The 21,136-nt window shown below is 45.3% G+C and overlaps 2 protein-coding genes across 2 annotated transcripts in view; both read right to left on the reverse strand.

Moving 5' to 3' along the window:
• LOC117193720 (matrix metalloproteinase-2-like) overlaps positions 1–21,136 on the reverse strand; it is a 225,081-nt gene that overhangs the window by 183,186 nt on the left and 20,759 nt on the right. The window contains exon 2 of the mRNA XM_033398446.1: positions 972–1,073. Within this exon, the coding sequence (XP_033254337.1) occupies positions 972–991 (20 nt within the window). The 5' untranslated portion in view covers positions 992–1,073. The remainder of the gene's footprint in view (positions 1–971; positions 1,074–21,136) is intronic.
• LOC117193719 lies at positions 3,953–6,640 on the reverse strand. Its single transcript, XM_033398444.1, has 2 exons — positions 4,621–6,640; positions 3,953–4,585 (listed from the first exon to the last, which is right to left on the reverse strand). Exons 1-2 carry the CDS (start codon positions 6,358–6,360, stop codon positions 4,412–4,414), a joined length of 1,914 nt encoding a protein of 637 aa, XP_033254335.1. The 5' UTR covers positions 6,361–6,640; the 3' UTR covers positions 3,953–4,411.

A 21,136-nucleotide genomic window follows, 5' to 3' on the forward strand; every position in this document is an offset into this window, starting at 1 on the left:
CCAAGCACCCACCAACTGTGCGTGGAATGTGATATTCGGGGGAAAATCTCTGAATTGTTTTACATAAAAACACGCTTTAGACAGCAAATTATGCAATACAAGAAGACAAGGTTGGGAAAGTGCAATGGCTGTGATAAAAATTAACAAGCTACGCAACGTTTGAGTTTTGAATTAATTGATAGCGCGTATGCGCGGACCCTCACAACAGAGAAAACAACCCCAGGCTCTCTCTCCGGTCGCCAGAGTTCTGTAAAATTATAAATTCGCATCTAAATGAATGCTGAAAAATTAATGAACTGCATGCAGTTTAATTGAAATGAACATTCATGGGGGAGAAAGCAGGGAAAATAGGGGAAAATACACGTTGAAGAGTGCAGCAGAACCCTCAAAAGGAACGATGCTTTTCATAATGAATGCCGCGATTTAATCAGGCGAAAATTCATACATTTCTTCTGTTTTTCTGTTCAAGTTAAGGTTAAAGTTAAGGGAGTTTTTGTAATATTTATTAAAATTTAATTCGAATTTAAGAAATAAATTAATGGTGGATCTAATTGTGGATTATAATTAAAGCACAAATTAAAAAGTAATTTTGGGCTGATTTTTCATTTGTTTGTAAATAGTATAAAGACGACTGTGACTCCCCTCCATGTTAGATCCGTTTTGGACCATTTGGGTCCTTGGAGAACGTAGCGCCGCACACGTATACTAATGCCACTGTCATGATCCAAATTGTCGGGAGAGAAATTATACGCGTACCTCTTGTCGCCCACACCGCGACAGCCTGGCCGTAGCCTCGTCGATTTCGCCCATAACTGGAATGTTGCCAAAAAACTGCCGCCACCGTCGCCACAGGAGTAGACACAAGTTGTGCGATTGTTTGGATAGAGGTAGAAGGTAGGCGGGCAGGCAGCAGTGGCAAGTAGAACAGTAATGTTGCGCGTATAATAGACAAGGGGAGGGTGTGCACATACCTGGAGACTCCGTACTGCATCTACCAGCTGTTCCGCGGTGCGCAGGGCTCCCGTTTCCAGGTCCGACTTGGGCAGCTAATCAAACTGCATGAGGTAATTGTACTGCAAGGAGAACGGAGGATAGGACAGGTTGGTGGAGATGCTTAGATGGATAGATAAATTAGGGAAGTGTGCCAAAGGCAGACCGAGCACTAGTGTCTCAGCGGCAACAACAATGCAGATGTCTGGCCATATGGCCGGTTTTGTGAGCCAAACTGTTTGTCGTTTGAAAATGGTACAGAAGGGGAAAAAAACAAATACCCCCCGGCCAATGGAAAAACGCCTACCAAAAACGAGAAGAAAAACTTTTTGCATAAAGTTAATGATAAAATCAACGCCAGATACAGCAGCAGCAACAACAACAACAGCAACAAAAAAACTTTAACATTAATAAGCCAAAAAGTATGCCACAGGAAAAGGCCGATGGAAAGAGTAAGAGGCAGAGGCAGAGCGTGCGCGAGTGCGCTTCTGGGGCACTTTCTTATCTGTTGGACTTTAAATATACGCTGTAGGGCTTGGCAGTCGACGACACGATCAACGGATCGCAGAAGTAGCTCTTTCTCTGTTAGAGATACAGTGGAAGAGAGGGAGAGGGCCTTTTTTGTGAGGAGACAGCAATAGAGTTAGAGGTACGAGATTACACTCGAACTATGGGGTTTAATCCAATCCTATAGCTATACGATTTGTAGTCTTTGTTATTATGATTTCTCTTTTGAGAATTATGCTGTTAAATTCAACGAGAAAAACCTTCGGCCATCCCTTGGGGGACAACAACTTGACACATACACCAGCAAATTACGTGACCTGCAAATTAAATTTTTCACTCTTCCCATTTTCCCCCGTACAGATGAGAAAATTGTCACACTCACGCCATTTTCCCGACTCCATGATGGACAAAATATTCGATTTTTGGCTTACTTGTTATTGTCAGTCGATTCCCCAGAAGGAAGCAAACTTTTGAATCGACCAAACGATTTGCAAATTTCATGAAAAGAATCGTTAGCCAATATTCCGGGCAGAGAAGAGCCCAGGAATATGAATGGGTGACATTCTTATATGTATGTATATGTAAGCGAGTACGTTATGTGTGGGGGGGCGATTATGTAGTTGAGATTTATCGACCTGATGAATGGCTTATCCACTTTTGGGTTTCATCGTTTCATCTGCTGAAAACTTGTCTGCTCCGTCCCGTGCCCGTGGTCGTTCTCGTGTGTGGCATTCGAAAGTTAAAAGTTTTTCGGCCAACGTAAATGGAAATTATTTTAGTGGAAAAACCGCGTTGCAAAAGGATGGTAAATAATGCAAGAAGCATATTGGATCTTCCGCAAAAATGTCCACCCTGACAACAAAAACATTAAAAAATATTTCTTTACCGATATTCTCCGATTCTACCGATTCTCTTTCCTTTCGTGTCTTTGTTGAAGAGCAAAGAGAGCTAAACGGAGTCGTAAGAGAGTTTAAGCTTGGCTTTTGGCTTTTGCTGCGCTCACAATCAAATTATGCAAGGTGGCCGGAGAGATTACTCTGCGGTGGTGGACCCACCGAACAGGCCTCTCCCCGAAGGTGCTGCAATAGACAGGATCTGGAAGCCTATCCGCGATGCTGCGAGAGCGCTGCCAACAGTGCTCTGCTCTCCGCTGCCGATAAGCGCTGCCAGCAGCCAAGCTCCCCGACACAGCCGATCATGTCGCTCGAAGCTATAGCTTCGGCAAAAGCCACATTCGAAAGCTCTACTCACGATGAAATTATACAAGTCGGTCGGGCACTGCACAACGCGCTTTGGCGCCGTGTTTGAGGAGAGAGAGAGAGAGAAGAACGACGTGTGATGTTGTACTGGGCAAAATTAGATCCGAAAAGAGAACACGTTGCTGCATACAGTTTACAGTTTTTTACTCTTTTACGATTGTTCCAAGAAACGGTTAAACACTGAGGCACTGAGAGCGCGCTCAGCCTTGGGTTCGTTGCAGGACGCGATGCAATTGAATTCACTTCATTTTCTTAACTCTTTTGTGTGGGTGGGTGGATTTTGTGGGAGTCAGGGGAGCGTTGTATAACGCTTAAGCGTAACACTCAACGCCCAGCACCAGGACATCTTCTGCGCTGGAAATGAAGCTTATCAAGTGACTTTCTTTCAACATCGAGATGTAGAAATAGTTTTTTTATACCCGATACTCAAAATGAGTATTGGGGTATATTAGATTTGTGGTAAAAGTGGATGTGTGTAACGTCGAGAAGGAATCGTTTTCGACCCCATAAAGTATATATATTCTTGATCAGCATCAAAAGCCGAGTCGATTGAGCCCTGTCTGTCTGTCTGTCTGTCCGTCTGTCCGTCCGTCCGTCCGTCCGTCCGTCCGTCCGTCCGTCCGTCCGTCCGTCTGTCCGTCCCCTTCAGCGCCTAGTGCTCAAAGACTATAAGAGCTAGAGCAACGATGTTTTGGATCCAGACTTCTGTGATATGTCACTGCTACAAAAATATTTCAAAACTTCGCCCCGCCCACTTCCGCCCCCACAAAGGACGAAAATCTGTGGAATCCACATTTTTAAAGATACGATAAAACCAAAAAAACGTAGAGGATGACTATATGTTTTAGAGTGTAAAATCTCCATCAGATCGTATAATTATTATAGCCAGAATCAAGAAAACAATTTCATTCTTTCTCGCTCTGTCTCTCTCTAACACACAGGTTTCATGGTCGGTGTTTGTACACGGAGCGTTTTCCGCATTAATGTTAATTCACGGATGGGAGTTTTTTCTGCAAACGAATCAAAGTCTATACAAGAAAGAGAAAAGTCGATCGATCCAGTTGAGTATTAGGGAATAACTATTTATTACAAATCTTAGTGCTTGAGTACTGGGCATAAGAGAGAGAATACAGTGGTGAATTTAGTACAATTATGGTGAGTAAATACAAAAAGTGAGCGTAGGCTCTCTGTTTTACGAGGGTCATTTGAATACTTGTTCCTTAAAGGAGTTTGACCGAACATCCCGGCCCCGTTGAAAGGACTGCTTTCAAACCACCGAAAGAATTGCCAACTTGTGTATTGGCCTGCAACATGTTCCATTTGCAGTGCGGAGGTGCACCACCCGTACAAGTCCATCCTTCCCAAGCACTGTAGACTGCACTCGGCCTAGTTTCCAGCGTAGCAGTGGCAGGTTGTCCTCATGGATGATGACAAACGTGCCCTCGGTGAGGTTCGTTGAGGGTGCTGTCCACTTCGTGCGCGATCGCAATTCGTTGACATAGTCAGCAGACCATTGCTTCCAAAACCGTTGCTTGACGGCCGTAATCGCATCGTAGCGGTCCATACTTGACAGCTTGATATTCTCGAGGGACCTTTCAGGTAGTGATCGCAATGATTCGCCAACCAAGAGATGACCAGCCGTGAGAGTGCTATAGTCATTTGGGTCTGACGAAAGCGGCGATAGCGGGCGCGAGTTGAGGATCGATTCTATCTCGACGACGACAGTGCTCAACTCTTCGAAGGTGAACCTGGTGTTGGCCAGCGTACGATTTAACAGCCCCTTTGCACTCTTGACTGCCGCTTCCCAAAGGCCTCCGAAATGAGGTGCCCTTTTTAGTTCCTGCAGTTGATTCCATGCCCCTACAAAGTTAGTGGCATTATCGCAGAAGATGTCTGTCGGCAGCTTGCGACGACCTCCCATCCGTTTCAATGCGTTTAAGAACGCCTTTGTTGACAAATCAGAGACTACTTCGATGTGAACGGCCTTGGTGAGAAGGCAAACGAACACGGCTATGTATGCTTTTGTAGGTCCCTTTCCTCGAATGCGTAGATATGTGTTGATGGGTCCACAAAAGTCAACTCCACAGCGTTCAAAGGGTCGAGCCGGAGCGAGTCGCGTAGGCGGTAATGAGCCCATGAGTTGTTGTAGCAGCTTCGGTCTGTAGCGAACGCAGTGTACACAGGAGCGAACAATTCTACGTGCCAAGTCTCTGGCGTTAACGATCCAATACTCCAAACGAATGAGAGCGACTAGGGCTTTAGGTCCAGCGTGATAGTTCCGAAGATGCAAATGGCGAATATAGTTCCATACAAATTTGGACTGACTAGGCAGCAGCAACGGATGTTTTTGACCGTCTTGTAGGTCTGAGTATTCCAAACGTCCACCAACCTTGATAAGTTCGAATCCGTTCACGACTTCTAAAAAGGGAGTAAGAAACTTTAAGCTGCTTTTTAATGGTTTTTGCTTCTGAAGTAAACGGATGTCCTCTACAAAATGAGTTTGTTGAATGTTCCAAATAAGGCAATGTGAAGCAAAACGAAGTTCATCTGGCGTCGGTGAGGTTGTGGTAAACGTCGATTGCTTCCGACATCTCCTTATGAACCTAATCATCCAAGCAATGAGACGCAGACTGTGAGTGTACGAGCTGATATTATCGACGATGTTGAGGATATTATTTGTCTCGTGTACGGCAGCAAACAAACTTTTCCGATTCTCCGAGTTAACCACGTCCATGTCAATATCAAGTTTTCCACCAGTGGCGGGCCAGTTTAGTGAATCTTCGACTAGAAACGTAGGACCCGAAAACCATGGAGACTTAATCAACTCGCTCACGTTACAGCCTCGCGACAGAATATCAGCAGGGTTTTGATGTGTTGGCACATAGCGCCATTTTCCATCAGACGTTAAATCCTGAATATCGGACACTCGATTTCCAACAAAGGTCGATAAGGTGACTGAGTGTTGTTGCAACCAATGCAATACGAGCTGTGAGTCGCTCCAAAAATAAGATGTGTTAGTGTGTTTACTGAATATGGCCTTGACTTTGTTATACAACTGAGAAAGTAGATGTGCGCCGCATAGTTCAAGCTTCGGAAGAGACTGTTTCTTCACTGGTGCTACTCTAGACTTAGAAGTGAACAGTTTCACTGTGACCTGTCCAAGCGAATTCTCCGTGCGCACATAAACACAGCAGCCGTATGCCCGAATCGATGCGTCGCAAAATCCATGTATTTGAATGCTCCTAGTATCAGGCTGCAAACAAAAACGAGGTAACGTTAGTGACGACAGTGAATTCAGCGATTCCAAACACTTGCTCCATGCGTGGCTTAAATTCTGGGGGACAGACTCGTCCCAGTCGAGTTTCAAAAGCCACAACTCCTGAAGAATGATCTTAGAGACAATGACTAACGGTGATAGCAGACCGATTGGATCGAATAGCGACGACGCAGTAGACAAAATTGTTCGTTTTGTGGTAGTGGGATAGACTTCCTTTGGATTAAATGTGAAACTAAATGCATCTCTTCGTTGATGCCAAGTTAAGCCGAGTGTGCTGCTGACTGAGTTTTCTGAAATGTTTAATTCCTTGGTAGATTCGTCTTCCATCACGCCTGGATGATTTGAATGCCACTTGCATAATGGAAACTGACCACGAGCGAGAGTTGATGTGATTTCAGTTTTTAGTTTGAAGAGTGTATCTATATCATCAGACCCACACAAAAGGTCATCAACATAAAATGCAGTTTTAACAGCAGCAGCCCCTAGTGACCATGCATCCTTACAATCCTCAGCCAAGTAATGCAAACTACGAGTTGCGAGAAATGGGGCAGACGCAGTCCCATATGTCACTGTATTGAGTTGGTAGGTTTGAAGATCCGTATTTGGAGATGCTAGCAACAAAATGTACTGGAATTGTCTATCCTTCTCACTCACAAGTACCTGCCTGTACATTTTTGTGACGTCGGCTGTGATGCCGAACCTATGCATGCGGAACCGCAGCAATTGCAAGTACAACTCATCCTGAATGTTAGGGCCGACTAAAAGTAGATCGTTAAGTGACCTCTGAGATGTTGTACGGCAAGAGGCGTCAAAGACAACTCTGAGCTTCGTCGAGGTACTGCTTGGTTTCAGAACGAAATGGTGGGGTATATAATAATGCGGTTCTTCCAAGTTAGGATTCAGTACGAGGGACATATGGCCGAGACTTTCATATTCCTGCATGAACGAGATATACTGCGAGCGAATTTCCGGTAGACGAGCGAGACGTCTCTCAATGGCAAAAAATAGAGTTCGAGCTGTATCGAAGGAACTTCCAAGACAACTTGGATCTTCTTGAAATGGCAAGCGAACGACAATCCGCCCACTGGCATCCTGATGTGTTGTGTCCCTGAAATGGTCCTCACAGCGACGATGATTTGGGAGCATTCTAGCGCTTGGATCGACAAATGAGTCCACTTTCCATAATTGCTGCAAATTCTTGTCGATCGACTCTTCTACAGTCGCCAAGCACAATGGTGGCTGTCTGTTATATTGCCGCTGGTACCTCCCAGCAACAACCCAACCAAAAAGAGTCTTCTGCAAAGTGGGAAGATTTGGACCAATGCGAATCTGGCCAACAGCTAGAGCTCCATAGAAGGCTTCGGTCCCCAGTAACAAATCAATACGTTTAGTCCTATAGAACGATTCGTCAGCCAATGGAGTGTTAGCTGGTAGGTTCCAATTCGATATGTCGATCTCACTATCTGGCTGGTAGGCAATATGGGATGTGATTCCAAACTGGAGAGTGAGCTGATAGCCGGAAGTACGTGACTTAATAGAGGTAGTCGTACGAGCCTTCAAACTAGTAAGGGAGTCTCCTATACTGCGAATTCCAATGTGGTGTTTTTCACGACGAAGGCGAAGCTTTTGTGCAAAGGTTTCGGTTACAAAATTAACCTGAGAGCATGAATCAAGCAACGCTCTACCGAGTTTGTATTCACCTGTGGCATCCTTTACCAAAACCATAGCTGTTGCCAACAAAATTTGATCATCTGCTGCGATCTCCATATGAGAGTGTGAAGCAGCTTGATGAGCCGTTTGCCAGGAGGGTTGCGCTGGTTGGAGTACCGGTTCAGTAGTTGAAGATTGTCCTGCTGATGATTGGGGTGGCTGTTGCGGCTGAGAGTGATGCAAAGATGAATGATGATTCCGATTACAGGATCGGCAACGATGAGTCGATGAACATTGCGCCACTCTATGACCATTTCCAAGACAATTGATGCAGAGACCGAGGCGTTTTGCATTGTCGTACCGTTGGTTGCTGTTCATAGCCTTGAACTGAGCGCAATTAGAGATCTTATGGCCAGAACTAGAACAAAATGTACAAGACGGATTAGTGATAGCAAACGACGAGTTTATTTGGTGATTAGAATGACGTGGTGATTTTACTTATTGGATTCAGCCTTTCGTTGTGACGAAGTAGCAGCCGAGTTTCCAGACGAATGGAGAAACTGACAGTGGCGTTCCAAAAGCTGTGTGCATGCTAGCCAGGTTGGCAGAGTTTTGTAGTCCTGCGATTCCTTCCACTTGTTCCGAGTTTGCTGATCACACTTTTCCATTATAATATATATAACCATAGCGTGAACAATGTTCTCAAGTTTGCCGATGGACTCCAGCGAGCTTAATATAGCGGATGCCTTATCCACTAGGCTGTGAAGCTGCTGACTGTTTGACCTTTCCACAGGTTGTAGTGCAAACAATGCCTCAATACCTTCTAAAAATATAAGAGTAGGATTATCAAAACGGCTTTTGAGTTTTGCTAGGGCCTTCGGATAGTTTTCGCTTGTAACCTGGAATGCCTGAATTGTATCTAATGCCGGCCCCGTGAGGCAGGTCAGCAAATAATTAAACTTTTCTATATTAGACAATCCAGACTCACGCACAACAATTTGCGCGAACGAGTGAATGAAATTCTTATAGTTTGCATATGTTCCGTCGAAAGTGGGTAGGGACAACCTTGGTAACGATGACTTCACTGGCGGTGGGTGGTAGTCCGGCGCAACAATGCTGGCGTTCAGATCTCCTCCCATTTTTTCCTTTATGGCTAGCTTGATTGCTATGTATGTATCCTTCAAGTCTGCCCGTCCTTCATTATTCGGACTAAGGTCTTCAATATTAGCTTGGACATTTAAAACATTCTTGAAATACGTTTCTAAGATGTTCAACCGATAGCGAAGCTCATCATTGCATATCGGGGTTTCCGATTTAGCATCTACCACAGATTTGATCCGAGTTATATTTCGTTTTATATTTTTCCGTTGGCGTTTTAAGTCTTCGAGCGTTGTCATTTTGTTGTGTAGTGTAATTACGCTGACACAGAACTAGAGCTTCCAAAAATAACAACAACAAAAAAACGCAGCAAGCAGCAGCAGCTAGAGCACAAATCCAACGGTGAAAGCAAAAGCAAAAGTTCCAGCAGCGGCAACGAAAGCAAAACGAAAGTGAAGCGGTGGAATTCCAATAGAAAGAATGCGTTGATCGATGGACCAAAGCAGGTAGCTGCAAAGCGAACGAACCGAGAATGCAAGCGCCGTTGAATGCGTTGTGGGTGACAAGCGAATGATAAAATTAAGCGAGAACGGCGAGAGCAAGGCGAGGACAACGATCCCGCGATCTAGACGAACAATTCTGATACGGTTTTCGGAACTTTCGATTGCAGCTGCGAGACGAGCGAATGTTGTAATTGTTGCCTTTGTAGATTGCGATTGGTTTAATTGTTCACAGAAGAATTAACATAACACACATGCCCCACGTTGGGCGCCAAAATGTTTGTACACGGAGCGTTTTCCGCATTAATGTTAATTCACGGATGGGGGTGTGTTGGTTTTTTCTGCAAACGAATCAAAGTCTATACAAGAAAGAGAAAAGTCGATCGGTCCAGTTGAGTATTAGGGAATAACTATTTATTACAAATCTTAGTGCTTGAGTACTGGGCATAAGAGAGAGAATACAGTGGTGAATTTAGTACAATTATGGTGAGTGTTTGAGATGCCAAGCTTTTTTGGCACCTATGTGTTTCAAAAATGAAAAGAGATTTTGGGTTAAAATTTATAATTCGTATTTAATCTTGGTGGCTTAGCGGAAGCCGATTGCTTGCTATTGCCAGATAAACTTTATGCGAGATCGATATGCAACCAATGCGCAGAGGGGTTAGCATAGAACTAAACTATAGACGACGGCGTTAGATCAAAGTGATTGCCGAAGTGGCGGCAGCAGATCAAAGTAGTTGCCGAAGTGGCGGCGGCAGAGAGCCCCTTTAGCGGGAGAGCGCAGCAGCTCTGCAGAATGTCAACGTTTTACAACATAGGCGGCTCTCTCTGCTCATACAATAATAATGTTAAAGTTACGGTTATTCTTCAGCGGCTGGCCCGAACATACTCCCACCGTTGGGAGCTAGTCTCTTAACAGATTCCTTAAGGGGCAGCAAACATAGCCGAGTGACGGCCCTCCTGATGTTTCCTGAGGATGTCTTCAGGTCAGCGACGCGACACACTCCGTCCTTGCCCAAAACGACATCGACCACCCTAGCCAGTGGCCAACGCATTGGAGGCAGATTTTCGTCCTTCACCAGAACGAGGTCGTTCTTGCAGATGTTTTGCGCGGGGGTACGCCACTTCGCACGCTCTTGCAAAAGAGTGAGATACTCTTCGCGCCAACGGCTCCAAAATATTTGCTGTAGTTGAGTGACATGCTGCCAGCCATCCAGACGATTGTAGTTCAGCTTCGTTAGGTCAGGCTCGAGGATTTGCTCATGGGGGCCGCCTAAAAGCAGATGAGCAGGAGTCAAAACGTCTAAATCATCAGGATTTTCTGAAAGCGAGAGCAAAGGGCGAGAGTTAACAATTGCAGTGATCTGACAGATCAGAGTGCGCAGCTCGTCGAAGCTAAGCACAGATGGTCCAACTGAGCGGTACAGGTGATATTTTGCGGTCTTCACGGCCGCTTCCCACAACCCGCCAAAATGCGGAGAGCGAGGTGGGATGAAACGCCAGTCGATCGAGTCAGCCAAGAAGGATTCGTGGACCTCCTTCATATGCGGTTCGCTCAGACAAAGCTTCTTTAGCTCCAGAAGCTCGTTCTTGGCCCCAACGAAGTTTGTCGCAATGTCCGACCAAATTTGACTTGGCCTTCCTCGAGTGGAAGTAAAACGCTTTAGTGCGCCTAGAAACGATGCGGTGGTCAAATCCTTTACGAGCTCCATGTGTATAGCCTTAGAAGTGAAACAGATGAATACGCTAAGGTAGCACTTGATCGGAGGCCTCGTGCGGATTTCTGATCGGTAGAAAAAATGTCCACAGTAATCTACTCCAGTGACTTCAAAAGCTCGAGATCCTTCCAAACGTTCCTTAGGTAGGTCTCCCATGATGTGTTCGACCATGCGCGGCCTAGTCCTGAAGCATCTCACACATCTGCTGACGACCCTTGACACTGCCTATTGCAAACACCTCCAATGGGCCAATATTCCAGCCGAATTTTGGATAGCAAGGCGCGAGGTCCGGCATGGAGGTTTCTTTCATGATAATATCTTATCAGCGCAAAGGTAATGGAATGTCCCTTTGGCAGAATGAGCGGGTGCTGAGCGTCAAATCCTAGCGATGAGTTGCCAAGACGACCTCCAACTCTAAGTAGTCCAGAATGATCGATGAACGGGTTGAGCGAACTAATAGAACTGGATTTCATGACTTGACCATTGCGCCGAATCCCCTTTATGTCCATCCACAAATTTGCCAGCTGAATGTGTCGAATTAGAAGATGCGTTCCTTGCCGAATATCAGAAACGGTGAGTCCTGGATGCCTAAGACGATGTATAAATTTATGCATGTAGGCGAATGTGCGCTGCATGCGAAAGAATGAATTCGCAAATTTGCATCCGGACGTGAGATCGGCATGTGGAGACGTGATTAGCAATCCTCTCTTGCGAAGCTCCAAAGTTGCTATGTTGTTAGATGGAGATACAGGCCACTTATCCTTGGAGCCTAGCAAAAAGGATGGGCCGTGAAACCATAGCTCTGACTGGATAAGATGGTTGGGAAGCGAGCCTCTCGAGAGAATATCAGCAGGATTTAACGATGTGGGAACATAGCGCCATTCCATGGCTGCCGTCAACTCCTGAATTGATGCCACTCGATTTGCCACGAAAACTTGAAATTTAGCTGGCTCGTCCCTAATCCAAGATAATGCTGTTGACGAATCCGACCAGCAATAGAACTAACCTGTAAAGATTCCCATGTCCTTTACATTCTGCATGATTTTCGCAAGCAAATGGGCTCCACTTAATTCCAGCTTAGGAATCGATATAGTCTTTAGCGGCGCCACTCGCGACTTTGAGCACAAAACGTGGCTCAAAGACTGGGCTTCCCTGGACACGACATACACGCAGGTGCCATATGCTTCTAGGCTGGCATCACAGAATCCGTGAACTTCTGTAGCCACACTAGAACGAAGAACCAAGCGAGGAAATGAGATCCGAGAAATGCTTGCCAAACTATTTCTCAAGTCCATCCAAGTTGAATGCAACGCTGAGGGTAGGCTTTCATCCCAATCCAAATTTTCTCTCCAAAGCTGCTGAAGGAAGATTTTGCACCTGACAATGACTGGATTTATCAATCCAAGAGGGTCGTAGAACCGCGCAATCGTAGATAAAACCGACCACTTTGATGGCTTTGAGTTTGTGTCCAGTGCGGACAAGGCAAAAAGCAGCTGATCCGAAGCAGGGTCCCACGCTAAGCCGAGAGTTTTGGGATTGTCGCTTCCATCATTAAACTTTAGGAACTTCTCTATGTCATCTTCAGGGTTTCCCTCAATTTGTACCTGGTGACTGGAGCACCATTTCCTAAGTCTAAAATTACCACGGGACAGTAAAGCTGATGTTTGGTGCATCTTGTCCATGACCTGTGCGACCGAATTACCGCCCGAAATAAGGTCATCCACGTAAAACTCCTGCCGCAGAGCAGCTGAGCCAAGAGGGTAGGACTGGTGCATATGATGCAAATCAATGTACTCCCTCATAAAGGCGGAATACCGCTCCTTGAGTGTAGGATTACGCTCCAGTTTTCGCTCCAGACTGATGAACCGTCGATAAGCCTGAGCATAAGATTATCCTAAACGATCAGTATTGTTATTTAGCGGCAGACGAACTGCATACTCCCCGGATGGCAACCGTGAAAGGTGGCTTACGAAATGTGCTTCACAATCGTCTTCTTCTTTGGTATTCAAACCAGCCTCCACACAATTCTCGACTTCCCAAAACATACGAAGAGTTTTATCCAACCTTGCTTCCATCTCAGCTATCGAATCTGGACAATTGTGCGTAGCCAAAAGCGCCGAGCTTGATACCTTCTGTCCACCGCCAGATACGATCCACCCAAGCCGGGTCTTCTGCAGAAGAGGCAGTCCATCGGTGAGTTTGATTTGCCCTACGCAGGGGAGATCATAAAAAACGCTCGCACCAATGAGAAGATCAACCCGTTGAGGATTGAAAAATGCAGGATCAGCGAGCTGAATGTTAGATGGAATACGCCAATCGGATACATTTACTGTCATACTTGGTTGAGAATCGGTAATCGTGGGGGCGATGAGAGCAGTAAGTGTAGTTGTGTAAGCAGAGGTGCTAGAATGCATACAAATGCTTATGGTGGATCCCTCAGTAGAAACGCTGGTATCGCCCAGCCCAGACACAAGTGCAGACGATTGAGTTCTCCTAAGATGAAGCTGCTTGGCGAACCTGGATGTGACGAGATGCAGCTGCGATCCTGAATCTAAGATGGCACGACAAGGAACTAAAACGCCAGACCGATTCTTTACGAGAACCACGGCTGTAGCCAGAAGCACGTCATCAGAGTGAAGACCTTGGTCAGCAAGAGAGGTAGACGAAGGTAGAGACGAGCTGCTAGCAGAATTTTGAGCAACGGAAAGAGTGTCCGGTTGAACGGCCAGATCGGGAGGAGTAATACCTGGGCAGCCTTGTGTTGTGGGCTGTATACTATCGAAGTGCAACAAACTATGATGCCTACCGCCGCATACTCGACATTTTCCACTATTGCATGCGCGGGTCCGGTGCCCCGGCTTTAGGCAATTGAAACATAGGGAAAGCTTCTTCACTTCTTTGTGGCGCAGCAACGGTGAGAGATTTCCGAATATTGTGCACGAGTATATTCCATGGCCCGCTGAGTGGCAAAAGACGCATACAGACGGGTCGGCGGAAGAGTTGGAAGCTACAAACGTTTTCTTAACCTGCGTATAGGAATGGTTTTTTCCCACCTGATCGCTAGTAGCGTGTGTCGCTGTAGCATATTCCAACCGCTCCATTTTCTGGCAGCGTTGCTGCAAGAATTCGAAGAATTCCTCTGCGGTAGGTATAGCATCCGACGATGTGTGCTCCTCCCATTTGGTTTGCGTCTTCGAATCCAACTTCTGCAGCAGCATGTTGATGACCATGAATCCTGAAATCTCGTCAGCAGTTCCCAATGTCTGCAACGCTCGCATGTGTAAATTGACTGCATCCGAAAACTCCCGAAGCCTTTTAGCAGAAGGCGAGTCTACCCTCTTTAGCCCAAGAATCTTCTTTATGTGTGCCTGGAAAACAAGTCTTTTGTTATTAAAGCGTTTATTAAGTATATCCAGAGCCGCACGATAATTGGCACTGGAGAGCTCTAACGATCGAACCGAATCCAAAGCCGCATCAGCGAGGCAAGAGCGAAGGTGCTGGAATTTCTCGATGTCACTGAGATCCGCATCCGCTTCAATCACCGATTTGAACATTGCCATAAAATCCGAGAACTCGACGTATCCACCAGAAAATTTAGGCAACTTCAGCTCAGGAAGTCGCTGCTGGTGAGCCATGATAATGGTACTATGTCCGGAATGGCTTGGCAGAGTCGTAGAATGGGCAGCGGCGTGTGACTGGCTTACTTCAACAGCAGCCAGCAACTCAGCTTTCAAAGATATGAAAAGAGTATCGAAGATTTCGCGCAGCTCACTCCCAATCTCGTTTTGATCGAGAGCCTCCAACTTATTAAATTCCTCTCGAATTTCTGCCAACATATCAAGGCGCACCTCGACTTCCGCGGCGGTCAGCTTATCGATTTTATTCCCCGCGAAGGATTCGCCAAGCCTGTGCAATCGATCATATAATGACTGACTTTTACGCTTATACAGACTCAGTCTGGAATCAGCCACCACAATATTTCCGCCCGCGCCTGTATTCGGATCGTTGTCCATGTTAACCGTTGTGCAATTCGACACAACAACGGAAAATGAAATACCGCTTAAGCGACGATGTATAGACGCGAGAGCGAGAATGCAAGACACGAAAAGTCAAGAGCCGCGGCTGCAGCTGCGCAGAGAATGAGAGATTCGACGCTTAAAGTACCGGAATTTGTCTATAAAAATTCCAGCCGCACTCTCACTGAATTTGCACTTTAAACTGTTTTTCAACGTGCACCCAAATGTATTTGTTGGTAGTTAAACTACCCAACAACAAAATATTGTATAAATAATAAGTGTTTTAACGGAACGCGATTAAGCAATGGTTTTATATCACGTCGGGGTCACCAATGTTTGAGATGCCAAGCTTTTTTGGCACCTATGTGTTTCAAAAATGAAAAGAGATTTTGGGTTAAAATTTATAATTCGTATTTAATCTTGGTGGCTTAGCGGAAGCCGATTGCTTGCTATTGCCAGATAAACTTTATGCGAGATCGATATGCAACCAATGCGCAGAGGGGTTAGCATAGAACTAAACTATAGACGACGGCGTTAGATCAAAGTGATTGCCGAAGTGGCGGCAGCAGATCAAAGTAGTTGCCGAAGTGGCGGCGGCAGAGAGCCCCTTTAGCGGGAGAGCGCAGCAGCTCTGCAGAATGTCAACGTTTTACAACATAGGCGGCTCTTTCTGCTCATACAATAATAATGTTAAAGTTACGGTTATTCTTCAGCGGCTGGTCCGAACAGTGAGTAAATACAAAAAGTGAGCGTAGGCTCTCTATTTTACGAGGGTCATTTGAATACTTGTTCCTTAAAGGAGTTTGACCGAACAGTCGGTTTTGCCAATTGCAAAATATGAGCTCAAGGATCTCAGAACCTATAAGAGCCAGAGCAACTAAATTTGGTATCCACGCTCCTGTGATATCGGACCTTGACCGTTTCGTGTCCAAATTTCGCCACACCCCCTTCCGCCCACGCAAAGGACGAAAATCTGGGCCATCCACAAATCTCAGAGACTATTAAGGCTAGAGTAACCAAATTTGGTATCCGCACTTCTGTTAGATCTCACTATAAAACGTATATCTCAGAATTTCGCCCCACCCCCTTCCGCCCCCACAAAAGACGAAAATCTGTTGCATCCACAATATTGCACATTCGAGAAAACTAAAAACGCAGAATCATAGATAATGACCATATCTATCAGATTGCTGAATCTGGATCAGATCGGATCATTTTTCTAGCCAAAAGCAAGAAATCAATTTGCAGTGGCTACGCAGCGCCCGACGTCACGCTCAGACTGATTTTCTGTCTCTCTCGCACGCACTCTTTGTCGTGTCGTTTAATATTCGCGGCGTCTGCCGGAGGAGAGCCATACTGACTAAGTATCGGGTATAAATGTAGAGTTGCGGTCTCCGCATCAACTCACACGGTTCCTCTCTTTTATTTTTTTATTTGATGGCCATTGTTGTTGCCGTTGCTGTTTCCGTTGTTAGTCCTTGGGGCCAGTGGCAACCTTTGCAGTGCTTCTTGGTGCGATTTGCGTTTTGCATTTTATTTGTTATTTTACTAAACCATTACTCGCTTTGACGATGTAACCTTAACAGCATGGAAGCAACAGCAGAAGAGGAAGGGGCAGCAATGGAAATAAACCTGACACCGAGTCCAGTGCAGACGTATCCCACAGGTACACAGACATAGAAGTACGGGATCAGGGTACGTACATATGTGGCACAGATTGCAGTGGCAAATGTGCGTCACAGACAAGCAAAAAGTTATAACCCACTCCCTTATGGGCTGTCACGTTGCTGGGAGTGCGTCAGCAGCAGCAGCAGAAGAGTCTCTACGTAACGCAAAGTAAAATGTAAGAAATCCCCCAACACAACGCACACAACAAATTGAAATTCATATAACGTGCCCCGGCCGAGCCATGCCACTCCGGCCATGGATCAGCATGGGTTCCAAAACTGCCTTGTGGGGTCTCTCTCTCTCTCCCTTTTAGCTACACGAAAACAATATCAATTAAAAGATATGTATGTTGAAATGCAAAAACCAAATCAATGAGGGGGGGGGGGGGGGGCAGGGTAAACGCACGATGTATAATGTGGCATATAGCGGAAGCCGAGTGTCTGTCTGTCGCATAGAGAGAGAGCGACGCATAAAGTTTCCTAATGAATGGAAGAGAGCCGACGATTGGCACTTGTACACTGAACGAAATTAGCATATTATGCATTCAAAGATATTCAAATATTGCAATTTCTAAAAACTTGCAATATTTTTCCCAGGGGGTTTGGGGTTCTTCTGTACTTTGTTTCTATTTTTCGCTCAGTGTATTGGCAATTCGGCTAATCGAAGACTCTGACGGCTATAAATATATCTCTTAGGCAAGGTGTGCCCCAGCCGCCTGATGATCACGATGATGGCCCAAACATTTTACGACCACGAATAAACTACAATTCAAAGTTATGAATGAGTGAATGAATGAATTGAGAAAAGTGCGAGTGCCGCCCGACGCGAAAGGGGTTACGGGCTGAAAGAAAGTATATATTGTATACACTCTGAGACCCCTCCTTTACCCCCCTGCCACACACTCTTTCCCTAATTGTTTTTGGGGCTTAATTTCGTTAAGTTTTTTCTGTGGCACTAGGAAAAAGTTCTCGGCCTTCAGTGAATGTGTGAAAGTAAATTGAACGATAAACAAGGGCGATATGTCTATTATTTTATTGGATTATAATCACAACTAAGCAGGTAGGTGTGGCATGCCACATAAAAGGGAAAACAAAGACAATACAAGCCTCAGAGCTGTAGATACCCTCCTTACAGGCAATGTACATATCCGTTTGCTTAGGGGAAATCTGTACTACACTCAGAGAAAAAGAAACAAAACCAGATTTAAGTTAAATATTCGTGGTTTTTCTTTTGCTTTGATTTAAACATGTCTTAACAAAACTTTTAAATAAATATAATATTTTAAATTTGTAGAAAATATATTTAATTGAAATGTGAAATATAAATTATATTTCCATCAAATATTTGTATTAATTAATATCAAGAATTTTTCATTGTGTAAATATTAAAATATTAAATATTAAATTTCTTTTGTCTCTGGGTGTACCATCATTGTATGGATATGCCATTCGTTGCTCTGACACCTTCATAAATTTATCCCTGCTTTTGCAGTATTTTTCCATTCCCAAAGTCCTGATAGTCCTCTTGCAAGGAATCTTTAGTTAATTACTAAAACTGGTGGACCCACCCTAAGGTATTGGAAAATCCTCAGTTAATCAAGAGTTTAGGACCCGCACAAACAAATCAAATTGGTTTATCTCCCAGCCATAATTCTCTGCTCCACATGCGGCAGAGGGCTAATAAAAATGAAGGCGACCGAAGGACCGACCGACCGACCCGACCACCGGGCAAATGTCCTCCTGGGGTTCGCAAACAAACCTATAAAAATGACAAGCAACTGCAACCAACGAGGGCATCCATCTAAGCCGCACACACACAATTTCCTTTCCACATGTGGCACACAGAGAAGTGGCAACAAATTCTGGGCAAATGCGCAAAAAGGAAAAACACTCGCCATCCCAAATGCAGCAGGCAGCATGCGGCAGCAGGATGTCAAGCAATCCACAAAGAGCATAAAATTGGGGCCAAGTTGACAGGATATGGGACCTTGATGGGGTCTCCTGCCTGAATGCCTCGCACAACAACAGGTACTCCTCCGTATTCGCCTGCCCTCCAACACCCGCCTCAAGAGTAATTGATGGCACAAACACGTCAACAACTGCAACTGCAGAGGAAAGTAGAGGGAAAATTTCAAGGAAATTAATGTGTAAATGTATTTCTAATGCAAACTGCTAAGGAAAACACTAATCCAAGGTCAATAATTGCAAAACTTGATAGAAAGGGTGCCTGCCCAAGGCCACAAAAGCCACAAAATTGTTCGAGAATTAACAGGAAACGGGGTAAACACCTGTAGAGCCAGAAAATTGACACAATTCGAATGGAAAATAAATTGCATTGAGGCGGTGATTAGAAAGCTGGGAAATCGAGTACAATAGAGGCGTAAAATGCCAAAATATGCAATGCAATAGGAAATGGGATCCTTCAGTGACCTTTGCGGGCTCTGGTGCGTCCTGGTGCTGGAAAGCAGCAAATCGGCGGACATTTTAAAGGTAAACATTAGCAGATATCCTCACAGAATGTCCAGTCTACTGGAAATCCTCTTGATGGACTTTTTCCTTCGTAATTCAATTTGGAGTATTTCGAACCCAGAGCATTTGCGTTTCGATTACCATTTCCATGCATTTCCTGTGGCTGTCTCATAAAATTCTTGAAATGCTTGAGGAAACACGTGCCACTCCCGCACACACACATCTGGTGGCAGCACAAATTTATAGACTAGAAATTTTGCAATAAAAAGGTCTCTCGCGTCGCGTTGGACAACAAACTCAATCGGCGAACATTTAATAAAAGACGGGGCACACGGACACACGGGCACACAGCAGGGGGAGTGACAGGCGAGTAAAGAGATGGAAGAGATGGTTAAATTAATTGAAATCAACATTGATTAATGTGGGATAAGGAACAGAAACAGAGACCAGCGAAGCCAAAGAAAGGCGGCGGCCCTGGGCCATCGGAAGGCTTGCGGAGGGGTTGCGCCTCCAATGAATGGACCTCCGGACCGCTCCGCAAAACGCAACGTTCGATCCGTGGCACTGACGCTGACACTGCCACAAGTTCCCCGTCTTTCGTTGCACCTTAATTAGACCGCAGAACGAACGTAAATTGCAGTATCGCGGGACCCCACGGCTCCCACCTCCCACCACCCCACCGGAAGGGAGGTTCGAACGGTTTTTTATGGGAAAGTGATGAGATACTGGGGACTAGGGAACACGCGGCCCAGGTTGACGCATTTACTTTGTCTCACAGCGAAAGCAACAAGTCATCCTGCCGCATGCCGCACGCCCCATGCTACACGCCTCCGTCTTTCAATCAGTCCACCCACCAGACAATCAATGGGTTCTCTTCGAACAATTTTCGTCAGTGGCAGAAATGGGAAAAATATATATTGACTGTGGAAAACGGGGTTAATGGAAAACACGGACTGTGTTCGTGCAGACAAGCCTTCGAGGAGTACCCTGTTAAAGCAACAGAGAACACACTACACTTTCAGTGATTACAGTCTGAATGAAAACTCAGGAGGAGCATTGTGATCCAGCCGATGAGACCTCGGTCCAAGGTCCCCCCCTGGGAGGCTCAGCCGTTGATTAACTCCCGCAGGGGCATTCCGCATTTCGCAATAAACAAATAAATCATTATTTACAATGCATATTTACAATATTTAACGATCTGCACTCGTTTAATGCGTTCCATGACTTGAAGGGTCGCGAGGCAACAGTTAAACAAACAGAAATCAGAAGTGCGGACAGATGCAAGTGCCCCTGCAATGTAGACCATATGCCACAAACAGAAACCGCTCTCACCCGATCTCGTTCTCTGTCTCTCTGGGTTGTGTCTTGCTGCAATCAGGAAATCAGTGTAGAAGGTGCTGTGGCTTAACTTTCGACATTAAGACCATTTGCAGCAGCAGCAGCAGCAACCCGATAAGCCCGCCTGCCCCTGCCCCTGCCCTTGCCACTTCTTTGCCGCTCAAGGCATAAATTCGCTTAATAATTCAATTGATTAAGCCATATTCTCATCCATTTTATGCCCTTGTGGCTCCGTCCAGTGGGTCGAAGGGGGCTACAGAAAGTTGTTGCACTTTCAAAAGATTCTCCAGCGGGTTTTTGTCAAGGTAAACTAAAGGTATTTTTTGTAGATATTTAAATGATTTACAATCCATTGAAATTCACATTTTTATGTGATAGGTCACTGCTACAAGAATATTTCAAAACTTTGCCCCGCCCACTTCCGCCCCCACAAAGGGCGAAAATCTGTGGCATCCACAATTTCGACGATACGAGAAAACTAAAAACGCAGAATCGTAGAAAATGACTATATCTTCTAGAGTGCAAAATCTGAACCAGATCGTATAATTATTATAGCCAGCATCAAGAAAACAATTTCATTTTTTCTCGCCCTGTCTCTCTCTAACACACACGTAGCATAGGCGGCTTTGCTTAGAGTAAAACATTAG

The sequence above is a fragment of the Drosophila miranda genome (genome assembly GCF_003369915.1).
Source record: "Drosophila miranda strain MSH22 chromosome Y unlocalized genomic scaffold, D.miranda_PacBio2.1 Contig_Y2_pilon, whole genome shotgun sequence".
Classification (NCBI taxonomy): Eukaryota; Metazoa; Arthropoda; class Insecta; order Diptera; family Drosophilidae; genus Drosophila; species Drosophila miranda.

Excerpts from the sequence above, each read along its gene's own strand:
- LOC117193719 (XM_033398444.1), bottom strand. The coding sequence starts at position 6,360 with ATGGAAGACGAATCTACCAAGGAATTAAACATTTCAGAAAACTCAGTC. Across the intron at positions 4,586-4,620 it reads GCGATAATGCCACTAACTTT|GGCACCTCATTTCGGAGGCC; the intron begins GTAGGGGCATGG and ends GGAACTAAAAAG.